At 45.9% G+C, this 12,725-nt stretch overlaps 1 protein-coding gene across 1 annotated transcript in view; it reads left to right on the top strand.

Moving 5' to 3' along the window:
• Positions 1-2,783: 2,783 nt before the first annotated feature.
• The window catches only part of T265_01121 (hypothetical protein), a gene marked incomplete at both ends in the record, with an annotated part of 18,305 nt that continues 8,363 nt past the window's right edge, over positions 2,784-12,725 (top strand). The window contains 4 exons of the mRNA XM_009165082.1: positions 2,784-2,996; positions 3,104-3,493; positions 4,036-4,330; positions 7,103-7,204. Coding sequence (XP_009163346.1) covers positions 3,115-3,493; positions 4,036-4,330; positions 7,103-7,204 — 776 coding nt within the window. The remainder of the gene's footprint in view (positions 2,997-3,103; positions 3,494-4,035; positions 4,331-7,102; positions 7,205-12,725) is intronic.

Raw genomic sequence — 12,725 nt, 5'->3', positions numbered from 1 at the left:
CAGCCCTAAGACTGACCGTTTCGCTCGCCGTGCATTACACTCAGTTGCAGCTTCCGTACGTCCGACTTCAGCAACAACCCTAAATAGTTCGAAATCTGTTTTCAACTCCCAAAACCCTGTTAACTTTTGCCCCTTTAATGTTTGCACACTGGAGCAAATGGGACAACAGGTGGCCCTTGCCCTTACATTCGATTTCCTCTGCATTGATCTGTGCTGGTTTCGAGAAACAAGTATACAGGACGCGAGTACTGGGAATGAACTGACTGCCCCATCGCTCTCTTCCAGGCTCCAGCTGCGTACCCGTAGTGATGCAGGAGCCGTTGCAGCCAGATATGCTGGGGGGGATGTATTGTATTCAGCTGTTATGCACCTGAACGAGCGGGACAGTTGATTGGATACCCGTTGGTCGTCGCTGTTCGTATAGCTACGTCTGTTAAAGAGTCTAGGAAGAGTGAGGTCCATCACACTGTCTATTGTGTCTGCTTACGCCCCATCGGGTGGTAGGTCTGAGTTCGCCAAAGATCATTTCTATGATGATTCAGGTGTTTTACAAGGGACTTAGAGTTCGGATATCGTGTTTGCGGGCGACATGAATGCTTAGGCAGATAGACTAAGCGCTAACGAGGCCTAATTGGGTGGTCATCTTTGGTTGGACACCAGACGCAATGACAACGGAGATTGCCTGCTCCACATGTGTATCGATCACAGATGGTTTCATTGTAGTACCAATTTCCGGAACAGCGGAAATCCCTTGACAAAGTGGTTCCCGCCAGTGAACCACCCCAGAATCCAAGTAGACTACATTGCCGTCATTTATCTGTGGCGAGGGTCGATCACCGCCTACCGCTCCTTCTGGAACACCAACATAGATCCCGACCACGCACTGTTTGCTGCTGCTTCGCATTTCGCTTTTCAGGTCTACGCAAAACGTCCACACCTCGCTTAGCCTCTGAGAAGCTAGTGGACCCAGAAATCGAATGAGCCTATCAGAACCAGCTCCTCGAACCCCTGCCGGATGACCCGATGTTGGATATAAACGGCCACTGGAGAGATATCCAAAGCGATACTCAAAGACGCAACTTCTGTTTGTGACACAACCCAGCCAACCTCACAGAAACATTGTACCTTTGTATTTGCTGAAGGCCTAGCGGCAGATTCCCCTGGCTGCAACCACAACTACCCGTTGCATCATCCGCCACCAGGTGAAACTGGGTGTCCGTGCAGACCGAGAAACTTGGTGGATCCGAAAGGCCGAAGAAATGGAAGATGCTAACAGTGTTGGAAACATCCACAATCTGTTCTACCTGTTGTCCCATTTGCTCCAGTATGCAAACATTAAAGGGGCATAAGTTAACAGGGCTTTGGGAGTTGAAAACAGACTTCGAACTATTTAGGGTTGTTACTGAAGTCGGCCTACGGAAGCTGCAACTGAGTGTAATGCCCGGTGAGCGAAACGGTCAGTCTTAGGGCTGGGACCTGCGGAGAAAGTATTCAAATTTGGGTGGGGGAGGGTGGAAGAAGGAAGGTGTGAAACTGTGAGAAGGGAGGCGTCAGCAGTAGCGTGCTTTCGCTTACCCTGCTGTATGCAGCAGGTAAAGCGGCCCAGCTGGTGGCATCACGCGGCTGCCGATGTAACCTCTCAACTTCCTATGTCTAGGCTTGGACAACCTGGCAGTATTCCAGCCCTTGTGCTTCATTCTGGTAGCATGGCAGCTAGGCACCAGAAGGGTATTGCAGCTGAACGGTTTTGGTGCAGTACACCTTCCAGGATGGGTCCTCGTTGCCCGCGTTCACTTAGCTGAAGACATTGGAAGAAATAGCGGCTGGTCGATGTCAGTGGCGTTCGTGCTGTAAGTTTCTTCCCAGATTGGAGGTGTAGGCACCTCAGAATGCTTGACAGGACAGCACAAGTCACCCTCCTTCACCCACTCCTCTCTTCCCACTCTTAAGGCTTTTAATATAATTAAATAGACTTTATGTTTGCACGGCAATGAAGCACCGGTGTCAACACTAATGTTTCTGTTTCCGATGTAGATGGAGATGAGGATGGTGACATCGGGATGGACGAACTTATCCACCATATCGATTAGTTCAGCTGCAAATACTAGGTTTGGTTTTGACCCACTCAGTCATAAGTTGCCGTATACAAGAACGGCCATAGCGTTAGTGTGCTCAGCGTCTGTGACTGATCGCTCCAGAAGTATTTCGATCCCCGAGGTTTCGGAGGAATGTATTTGAAGAGGTAGGGTGATGATGGGCTGAAACCACCGGATCTGGTGAAATCAGGAGATAGTTCGCCATAAATCTGAAGAAGTCCGTCGTAACGGGTATGCGAAGCCCTGATGGAATATAAACCAGGGATGGTGTGGTAATGCGATGATGCTGATGGTAGTGATTGGAAGTGTGCTGAGATACGATCATTGTTTCTGAAATTGGATAGGATAATGATCAGGGTTGTTAACTGTGGCCTTTGGATCGAAATCCCAGTCCAGAAAGCCGTTGCACCTGTTCGAGGACCTAGTCGTCAACCTGGAGAGCGGGAAAATTTTATTGCATCTTTATCTATTGACTAAACCCCGTGGGCAGTGCAATGGCACTACATAGGAGGGCATTTTTCTTGTTCTATTTGGAACTATACAGACCACTTTAGTGCAATTTGGTATAGTTGCCGCTTCATGCTTCTTTATAATTTGCAGTGCGTTGGGTTGAACCGTCCTGCTTAGCAATGCTTCAATGATGTTCACCGGTGATGACCGAACGCATCGTTGAATCGTCACCTCTAAGTACAATGGGAGCCACAAGCACCACTATGCTTCAGTATTTCTATTTATCGCTTCATGGAAAACCTATAAAAAATTTTCTTTCTTACTTACCCTCATGCCTTCATGTTGCAGCTTTGAGTTACGTGTTTTCTGGAAATTCGTATCTCGTTGTCTGCAACCGTCCTTAGTGCGGTTTAAGTCGAGTTTCCATTTTCGCCTTACCCCATTTGCACCGTAAGTCGAAATGTATCCTTCAATATCTTACTGTGTCGGATGTTTAGTCACTGCACATAGTTGTAGCTTCTAAGCGGCGTAAAAATTTTCTCTTTTCTCATTTTTAGAATTCGGTACGATGATGGCATCCGACGACGCTGTTGAAAATCCATTCAACGACCCGGTGGAAAGATTGACCACAGTAATGCCAATAAATCTAATTAGCTTTCATTTCTTTCAGCAAATTCCATCTGAGGCAACGGCTTCAGTGAATAGCCGTATTCAAACCGGTGCGCTTGGTGACTACAATCCATTTGAACGAGATACTAGCACACTCACTGGAACCATCGCATCAAACCCTGACTTCCCGCCCCCATACTCCTCTTTGGAAGCTCAAAGACTCACTACTACCGAACTTGAACGCCGACAAAAGGAACTAGATGCAAAGGCTGCCGAACTTGCGCGACGTGAGGCAGAGCAGAATCGGTTGGCGGAACAAGTTCGTCAGGGTAGTCAAGGTGCAGTTATTTTTAGGCTATCTTCTATTGGAAAAGTCATCTTTTGATGACTAGAAACTCGTTCGTCTTCTGTCAGTGTCTATTTTTTACCTAACTGAAAAAATACACCTTCCACTGGAAACCGCACATGGCAAGCGGATACGAACCTCAAAGTACATTGAAATGCAACAGTAATTCACCATTTCTTCCAAAGAAACATTCAGCGTGGAAGTAACTGCGGTCTGACGAAAATCGGCGCAAATCGAATTCACTAAGGGACAATACAGACAAACCGATTTCAATAGTTCTGAGTGAATACCTGATTCCAATAAATGCCCCTACTTAACGGGGGTCAACTTTCACGTTTTATGAGTGTAGTCGCGCTATAGGCCGTAAAATGTGTAAATTCAAACTTTCACTACCTTTTTCACTTGATCCTCATGACTCAAATTCAGTTGCTCTTGGATATCTGGGACAGTATCCTGCTGGTTAAAATCAAGCTGTTTAACTAGTCTTGTTTCTCCTAATTTTCTGTTTTACACATCTGCTTGTCTGTTTATCAGGACCGATCAAGAACTGGCCCCCGCTGCCTTCTTTCTTCCCATGTGGACCCTGTTTCTATCAAGATATTGATCTGGAGATCAATTCCGAGTACCGAAGGATTGTCAGATTTGGCTACTATTTATGGGTCGCTTACGCGGGGTTACTATTAATCAACTTCTTCGGGGCTTTACTGTACTTTGCTGGAACCGGTCGTAGTGATGGCGGGTCATTGTTTGGTGTGTCGATTATCGTTTGCATCTTCTGCATACCCGCCTCCTTCATTTGTTGGTTTCGCCCACTTTATAAAGCGTTCAGGTAGGTTGTATTACGTTACTAGTATGAATAGTACTTTTTAGTCTTCTTGTTCCTACCATTCTGCCATAGTGATCTCAGTTTCTTGCGGCAGATGGTTGGGATCATCGCGCCGGCAAATGGTTGTATTCTCGGCTTATCGTGAAAGGCACAATCAACCCTGTGGTTCACCCTCATTGGAACTCATTGATACATGTTACAGGATTGGATGTCCGGTTTTCAGTTTTATGGTTCACAGTCATAATCTTATGATTACGAGATCGCTGGTGTGACCCCGTCCCATGGCATTTAGTGACTGAGTTGGATTAGAATACGTGGTTCTGTTAGTTATTTGACTACATTGCACTCCACCATTCACGAGTAGTTTGTAGGTAGTAAGGATGTTTCGAAGTTTCAGACCATACTTCCATCCTCAAAATGGATTCTGTCTGTGTCGAAAGTCGTAATGCACCAAACGGTTGTTTACTCCTTTTGAGAGTCATCAGCAGTGCGTATTTCACAAATAATTGTGAAAATCGAACCTGTGACCTTAAGGTTGCTAGTCCGAACATCACTCTTTGACCGTGAATGGCTGATCATAAGTCAACGGCAGACAACCGCACATGAATTGTGTGCATGGAGGATAATGGTGTAGCTCCCCGGCTAAGTACAAATTTATTACACTATGGATTTGCTGCCAGCGGTCCAATTGTAGAGCCGTCCGATTTCTGCGGGTCGCGCATTCCGATCTGCTCAGAAATTCTTGAGGTTCGCACTGGTATGATCCCTACCGAGAATGAAAAGGCTGAAATAACATGGGCTAGTTCAGGTTTAACAACCCCATCGTATGCAAATATTTGATTTCAGCTACACAGTGTTTTTGAATTTTGGTTGACAATTTGAATTCAGCGTCGATGATGGATCCTGGTATATTCATTCTAGGAGATGCAACTGAGTTTATTATGGAATACTTCGTAATGACGGCGACACTGTTAGAAACAAAAGCGTGACTATTTAAAAATTGGTTGGCCACCAATGTATTCAATGCTATGTAACAGCTTCAATAATGTACCAGGATTTCCTACACGTCTTTTTGAATCTTGGGCATTTTATTAGTGGATATGCGTATTCTTTCAGTGCTTAGTGGAACCGACTGAAGGGATCTCTTTGTCGCGGTGCATTAAAACCCAACTGTTCATACTCACTCTGCGGGTTGATATTTATGTGAATTTCGGATATTTATGCACAGTTCAAAACAGAAAGCATCAAGCAGGTTGTCCACGGACCTTCTGATGTGGCATTCTTAGCCCTGCGACACTTAAAGTATAGGGCTGTACCACATCTGTTCTTATTCCCAGATCTCCATTCTACTCTCCAAGTGACGTCAGTCTTTGATGAAAATATGAGGGCCATGATAACTGTTTTATCCATGTTGAACTGGATGGATCATAATAAACACCCGAGCCCGCAAACTTCTCGGTGGGCATTTGAAGTACTTTTGCAATCCAAACTATATTCCGTTCGTTTCAGCGGGACAAAACCGCTAAAATTGACTAGTACAGAGCGCGAATTTGCTGACCGGAAGGTCCGTGGTTCGAACCCGACCTCTGCCTCTTGACTTCCCCTGTCTAGGTTTGGGCGATCTGACAATATCCCAGCCCTCGTGCCTCATTCGTGTTGCATGGCAGTTAGGCACCGAAAGGGTGCTACAGCTGAACGATTTTTTTATTTCACTGAACCATAAGTGAAATTTAGTTGGATGACTTACTACAGGTCAGGAAAATCTACCCCAAATCGAACTTAAAGCTGAACTCCATTAGATGGCAAGCCAACTTCGTGAAAAAGAGTATCCTGGCAGATTCATTTCAAATCGTTTCGTTACTGTAAGTAAAATAATCAAACAGGCTGTTGTATAAAGGAAGCCCATTGGTATCAGTCGTCCTTTCAAAAGTAAACAATCCACAGGCCATGTGACTCAACATGTTTATCACACACTTCGGCAAACCTTCCGCTCTCCATCATGTAGGCGCAGTCCCCGATCCGAGTTCCCCTCAACTCTGTATTCTACCCCAACCTTAATTACACTAACTTGTGAACCAAGTTGGTAACGATGGGAGATTCATCTGAATCCAAGCTAAATACCTCGCTTAGGGTATTCTTTAACTGAATGTGCTTCACAAACCTCGTACTATATTTCAGTTTCTAGGATACCCGAGATATCACAGTATAGTTTTCCCAACCAACACTACCCTAAGATTGCTCAAAATTCTTCCACAGTTCACTACCCAGTTCACCCTTTCTGGACTAATCACTTACGTACAGTTCCCCTCAACTCAGTGTCCTGCTTCAACCCTATTTCAACGAAACTCACGAACTACACTTAATTGCTAGTGTTTGACGCAGGTTTTCGACGTTCTGTTTTGTCCGACGTTTATCAACACCAATTCAGGCGTTTGTTCAGGTTCATTGTAATCCCTCCTACTGATTCTTGGTTTGATCGATAACCCACATTTATATGGACGGTCAGAAATGCCACATCTCTGTCTTCCTAAATCGAGAACCCAACATTACTGGTCTTAGAGATTCGTCTTTTGAATGGCACTTACGCTTATCTCGATACCCAGTACTTTTACTGCTCATCTGTTTTACTAGCAACCAGTGTATTTCTTATGTTGACAAACATTTGCCCCATTATCACTTTTTCCTGTGCAAAATAGTGTCATAAACTTTGTAAACTTTATTTGTTCTTCAAGCTGTCTCCCGATCGCTAGACCTCATCTGTGTGTTCCGTTTCAGGAGTGACAGCTCGATCAATTTCTTCATATTCTTCATCGTCTTTGGGGCCCAGATACTGGTGTTGATTATTCAGTCTCTTGGAATTTTAAATTGGGGATCTTGGTAAGCTTCATAAGTCACCTGAATGCATCATCTATCCACTTTTCTCGGTTATGCTTTATTTTTCCTAATTAATTAATTTTTAGTGAGATAAAGTGGGTCTTGTGTACCGCTATATCACCCTTTCAGTCCATCTACAGCATCTGTCCGAATTTATTGAAATGGTACATTTGAATAACTCAAAAGCGCTACTCCCGCCCGTCTCTCCCTTATTATGGTGAAAATCGCCTTACTGTCTATTGTTTCCTCACTGCGATCGTCCTTGCCTATTGTGCCAAAGACTTAAGATTTTCTTTTTGCATGACATCTTTTTGCCAAATTTCCAACGTCCCCCTTCTTTCTCTTTCACGTTCCTCCCCCTACCCCCGACCCACCTCATTAATAACTCTCCCTTTGTAGGCCCAGCACTTAGGACTTATGACTCCATCTTGCACTGGTTTTGCGTGCAACATCTGTCCGTCACATAGTGTCGACATTCTCATGTATCTCGAAATCAATCTTCAAACCTATCTTCAAGTCTGTATGGCCGTCTTTAATGTCCGCACTCTGAACCAAGCTGGACAACAAGCTGCTCTTGCTTTCACATTGCACTCGCTTGACATTGATGTATGTTGTGTCGCAGAAACAAGAATTAACGGTGCAAGCACAGCGTTAAACTAACCACCCCATCACTCTCCATTAGCTTCCGGCTACGTACCTCGGGTGATCCAGAGGCTGCTGCGGCAGAATGTGCAAAGGCTGGTGTCGCCCTAAGTCACTGAACGGAGGGATCCTTGCCTGACTAGATACCTGTTGATGGTCGCCTATGTGAGGTTCGCCTGGCAACGTCCATGAAGGAGCCCCACAAGTGGGAGGCTGGTCGCTGTCTGGTGTGTCTGCTTACACCCCAACCTACTGCAGCTGCGACATCATCAAACATTTGTTTTACGACGCCGTGAATGCCATGATGCGGTGATCTAAAAGCTCAAGAATCTTCGTGGTTTCCGGAGATCTGAATGCAAAAGTCAGCAAGTTAGGCGCGTTAGAGACTCAACAAGGTTGTCGACATGGTTTAGACTCGATAGATACGCACAAGGGCGAACGACAGTTTCAGCTACGTGCTTACCGCAAGCTGTTTTTATGCAGTGCTAACTTCCGAAATAGCCGAATTCACCTGACCACATGGTGTCCTCCAACGGCGTACCGACTGCGGACTCAAATTGATCACATTGCAATCGGTTACCGATGGCGCGCATCAATAACTGACTATCACTCGTTTTGGGACACGTTTGTGGACTCCGACTAGGCACTCGTTTAGATTCGCTTCTTCTTTCGTAAGGTGCGGACAAACAGCGTAGCAGAGTAGACTCTCAGATTCGGATTTTAGGTGAATCTGCTGGAATAGTCTTTCTGACTCTCTTCCGAGTGCTGAACCTTCAGATGTGAATTCATACTGTGGCGAGGTCGCCATCACGTTGCACAGTGTGGGAGTTTTGGATTTGATAAAGAGCTGCCAGGCCCACTGGATATCAGACCGAACGGTGGCACTTAAATCTCGGAGAGATAGCCCAGCCACTCCGGAACGTAACTGGATGCGTCGAATTATCAGACGTCAAGTAAAAGTGAGTGTTCGCGCCGGCTGTGAAGTCTGGTGGATTCCGAAAGCTGAGGAAATGGAAGAGGCCCAGAAAGCCGGGAATGTCCGGAGATTATTTCAGACCATATGTGCCACCGGTCCCGGAAGTCACCTGTGAGCGAAACCATCGAGGATCATAATGTAGCAGCCATCTTGAGTAAAGAACTCCTTTGACCGGTTATCGTGGCCATCATTTGCCACTCATCTGGAGCCTACAGCTGACTTAGAACCCTGGGCGGTGAACATGGAAACTCCTACGTCCTCGGAGAGTTAGGACTGCATATATTCTCTCAGGCGTAACCGAGATGCCCCGGATGACCTCCCACCTGCATTGTCCAATCCTGGGGGTAGTGATCTAAGTCAGTGCTTATCCAACCTTTTCTCCTGCATTTCAGAATGGGTGACCGTACCAGACAACCGGTAGAGCTCGGTAATAGTGCCATTTTAAAAAAGGGCGTTCGTATTCAGTGGGGCACTAGCTTAACCCCGCTTGTAACGGGACTGTTGGCGTCAATTATCCTTCGCTGCCCTGTAGTGGCTCGTGGCAAACTAATTCGAGGTCAGCGAGCTGGATTCCTACCTGGTACGGGTTGCCTTGACCGAATCTTCACACTCCGTCAGGTGCTAGAACAACGTCATACGTACAAACGACCCACAATTCGAGTGTTCTTGGATCTCCAAGGTCCATTCGACTCGGTCGACCCGTCTGTTCTCCTTGACACACTTGGCTATTATAGAATGCTTCGGAAATTTGTAAACACAATAAGTTCTTCGTATTCTCCGACTTTGGGGCAGGTGATACCATACCGATAGCTCTCGAAAGACTTCTGTACTCAGCGCGATGTCCATCAGGGGTGCTCACACTCTCCATTCCTATTTAATTTTATGGTCGGTGAGATAAGGAGACGAGTGGTGGATGATCGTCGAAACCCCAGCTGACACTAAGCTTTATAATCTGGAATATTCGAACAACATCGTTCTCGTCTTCGAAGAGAAGGTGTAGGTGTTCTTGGAGGGACCGACCAAAGTCATCCCATCTTTAGTTTATACTTTTCACTCAAATTGTAGAGTCATGCTCCTGGACCATGCAGTCACTAAACGCGCCACTTACAATCCAGGGAGAGACACTGGAAATTGTGGAGCGTTTTACATATATAGGAAATTGTATTATTTCTGATTGTAGTGTGATAGATGAGGGTCGCTTTTGATACTTTGAGACACCCGTGGCGTCAAAGTGGTGTATCCCTGAATCTCAAAGGACGTGTGTATCAAGCTACGGTGCGGGCTGTTTTGGTGTATGGCTGTAAGACTTGGCCTGTTTGAGCAGCTGAACTGAGACGTTTTCAGGTGTTTGACAATTGTTGTCTCAGAACCATAGCTCGTGTGGGTTGGTGTAGGCCTATCCGTAACGAGGCAGTTGGAAAGCGAGTTTTCGGTTGTGCAACTTTGACTTCCATTGAAGAATGTGTCCAGCATCAGAACCTGTGTTGGCTAAGCCATGTATTGCGTGTGCCGAACCATTGCTTGCCAAAGCGAGTGCTGTTTTTCATACCCGATTCAGTGTACCTGAAGCAGAGGTGGCCAACGCTTGACCTGGCAGACGGGTATGAAAGATATTACGAAAAGGTAGCTGATTGGAGACGCTGCAAAGTATGGCTGCTAATCGATAACACTGGCGTTCTTGTTGTTACTCTCTATCCAGATTGGCTGAATGAGTGTCTGGAGGTGTAAGCACCCCGGAATCATTTTACTAAGCTCGCGCTGACTTCCATCCCCGTCCACTGTTAGTCTTAGGTCACAAAAAGGCTTTTAGTTAAATCATGGTTGTACAGCAGCCAAGCATCATTGTGGAACACTGATGTCATGATGATGATGATGATGATGATGATGATGATGATATGTGGGCACTTGTCTGTTGTGCATTTTGCCGGCCTTACTGACAACAACATGATACAGCGTCTCCGAGCAAGCACATCCTTGAACGCAGCTATAATATGTACTTACGTAACGGCGGCAGGTGTCCGTGATCAGGCAAGCCGCGTGCGTCTCGGGTAGAGCTTCATCCGCGGTGGTCGGCAACAGTGTGGCACATATTCCGACCTATTCCTGTGAAGAACACAGCAGGCTACTTGTGAAGTCATTCTACTACCCGTTTCGCCCTTGGGGCTGATCAGCTTGGCGTAGTGTCATAGTTTCCAGCAAACTTTTGTCCTACGTGATCACCACTTTGTACGCAACTAACGAAGTTGATGTTAAATTGCTGTCGAGCATCTTCGACTCGTTACGTCCAGCTCCCGCAGCCGTGCATTGGTACAGGGCGAATAGCAGCTTTCTAGGCTCTGGCTCTGGGTCGTATTCTCCAATTGAAAGAAAACTTCCTTACATTGTTGATCCAGCTTTTTACTTCATATTTTGCCTAGCCATCAGGTAGAATGAGGATTTGAGGTGGTCCAAGGGTTTAACCGTTTTAACTGCAGCATCCTCCAACATGGATGGTGTTGCCGTTTACGTCGGACTTACTCTTTGGTTTCGCAATGGTAATCTTCAAACCAACCATACCAGTGTGGTGATTTATACGGCCAGGTACATACCTTTGACTCAAGGCTTCCGCTGAGTAGCATAATATCCTCAGTGCAGTCCAGTCTAGCTGTCCAAAGGTAATAGCTCCGTTGAACTCCGTGATTATCCCTAATGAGTTGTTCCATTATCAAGTCAATCTCGTGATTGAAATGCCTGAGAACGGATGTGCCTCTTTCACACTGGTGCATAGAACGAAGTCGCTGGATTCAGGACTTTTGTGGCTGAGTAATATGATCTGCTGTGGCAATCTATCTTTCAGCATTATGCTCCCCAATTCCTCGCGAGCCAGGAATTACGCAAAAATCGATAAAACGCGCTGACGGTGGTTGCTTTGACCCCAAACCATGTTCCGGACTTCACCATAGACTAAGCAGCTGATCAGCCTATCCCCTACATGGACGGAGTCTTCCTTGCTGAGGGTGAGTGCTTGCATCAGCTGATGATTTAGCCGCAATACCTGAAATTCCGAGTCGACAATCATACAGAGTCACAGACACTGTAGTGCATGGTCCAGCTACTTCATCACTGGTATCTCTGCATCAGAGCTATCGCTTCTAATACCTTTACTGTGTGGTGACCCTAGTCCATATGGTTGGTCAACGGAGAACCTGCGCCTGGAACCGATGCACTCCGTTATAGCGATGTACACGGTTTACGGTCACAGCACTAAACCGCACTGCGCTGCATCCCACTTAGACGCTTGGCTTGGGTATATGGAACACAATTCCGAGAGGATCACGCAGAATTTTGGTTCATTATGAAATATCTATGTCAAGTGTTTGAACAGTCTACTCCGCACATAGACTGGTCCTTTGCATATATGTTGACAAGGAAGTGTACCGTTGCTAATTCGCACACCTTCCTGATACTTGTCGCGGCGTTGTAGTTCCCTGCGTTTCATCAGAACTATCCTCTCTTGTTTACTTACGTCCTCGATGCGGTCCTTCAGTTCAACTTCAAGAGGCCGCGCATCATTGTGTCGAAGATGAACCAGAACTTTTGTCATTTCACGGTCATCAGTCCGAATGGAATATAGACAGTGGTCCCTTTTCCATCATGCTTTTTGCGCCATCAATACGCAATCTTACATAAATCGGTTTTCTGTTTTTGTTAGTAAGCCTTTGAATCCTCAAGGCTAGAAACTTGAGTTTGTTGGTCAGTTCACATATCCTGGCCAATGTGTATGCCATATGGACATCGTTGTTCCAATGGAAACCCACATATGGGCTTCATTATCAATCGTTTTGATTGTTCTACCTTCCACCCTGTTCCTGTAGTCTAGGTTATGCTTCCCTAAAAAAACATCTGGATTATTCGGTATATATATAT

This window comes from Opisthorchis viverrini (genome assembly GCF_000715545.1).
Source record: "Opisthorchis viverrini unplaced genomic scaffold opera_v5_12, whole genome shotgun sequence".
In the NCBI taxonomy this organism is placed as follows: domain Eukaryota; kingdom Metazoa; phylum Platyhelminthes; class Trematoda; order Opisthorchiida; family Opisthorchiidae; genus Opisthorchis; species Opisthorchis viverrini.
Note: the sequence above shows the minus strand (reverse complement) of the source record. Positions and strands in the feature narration are given on the sequence as shown.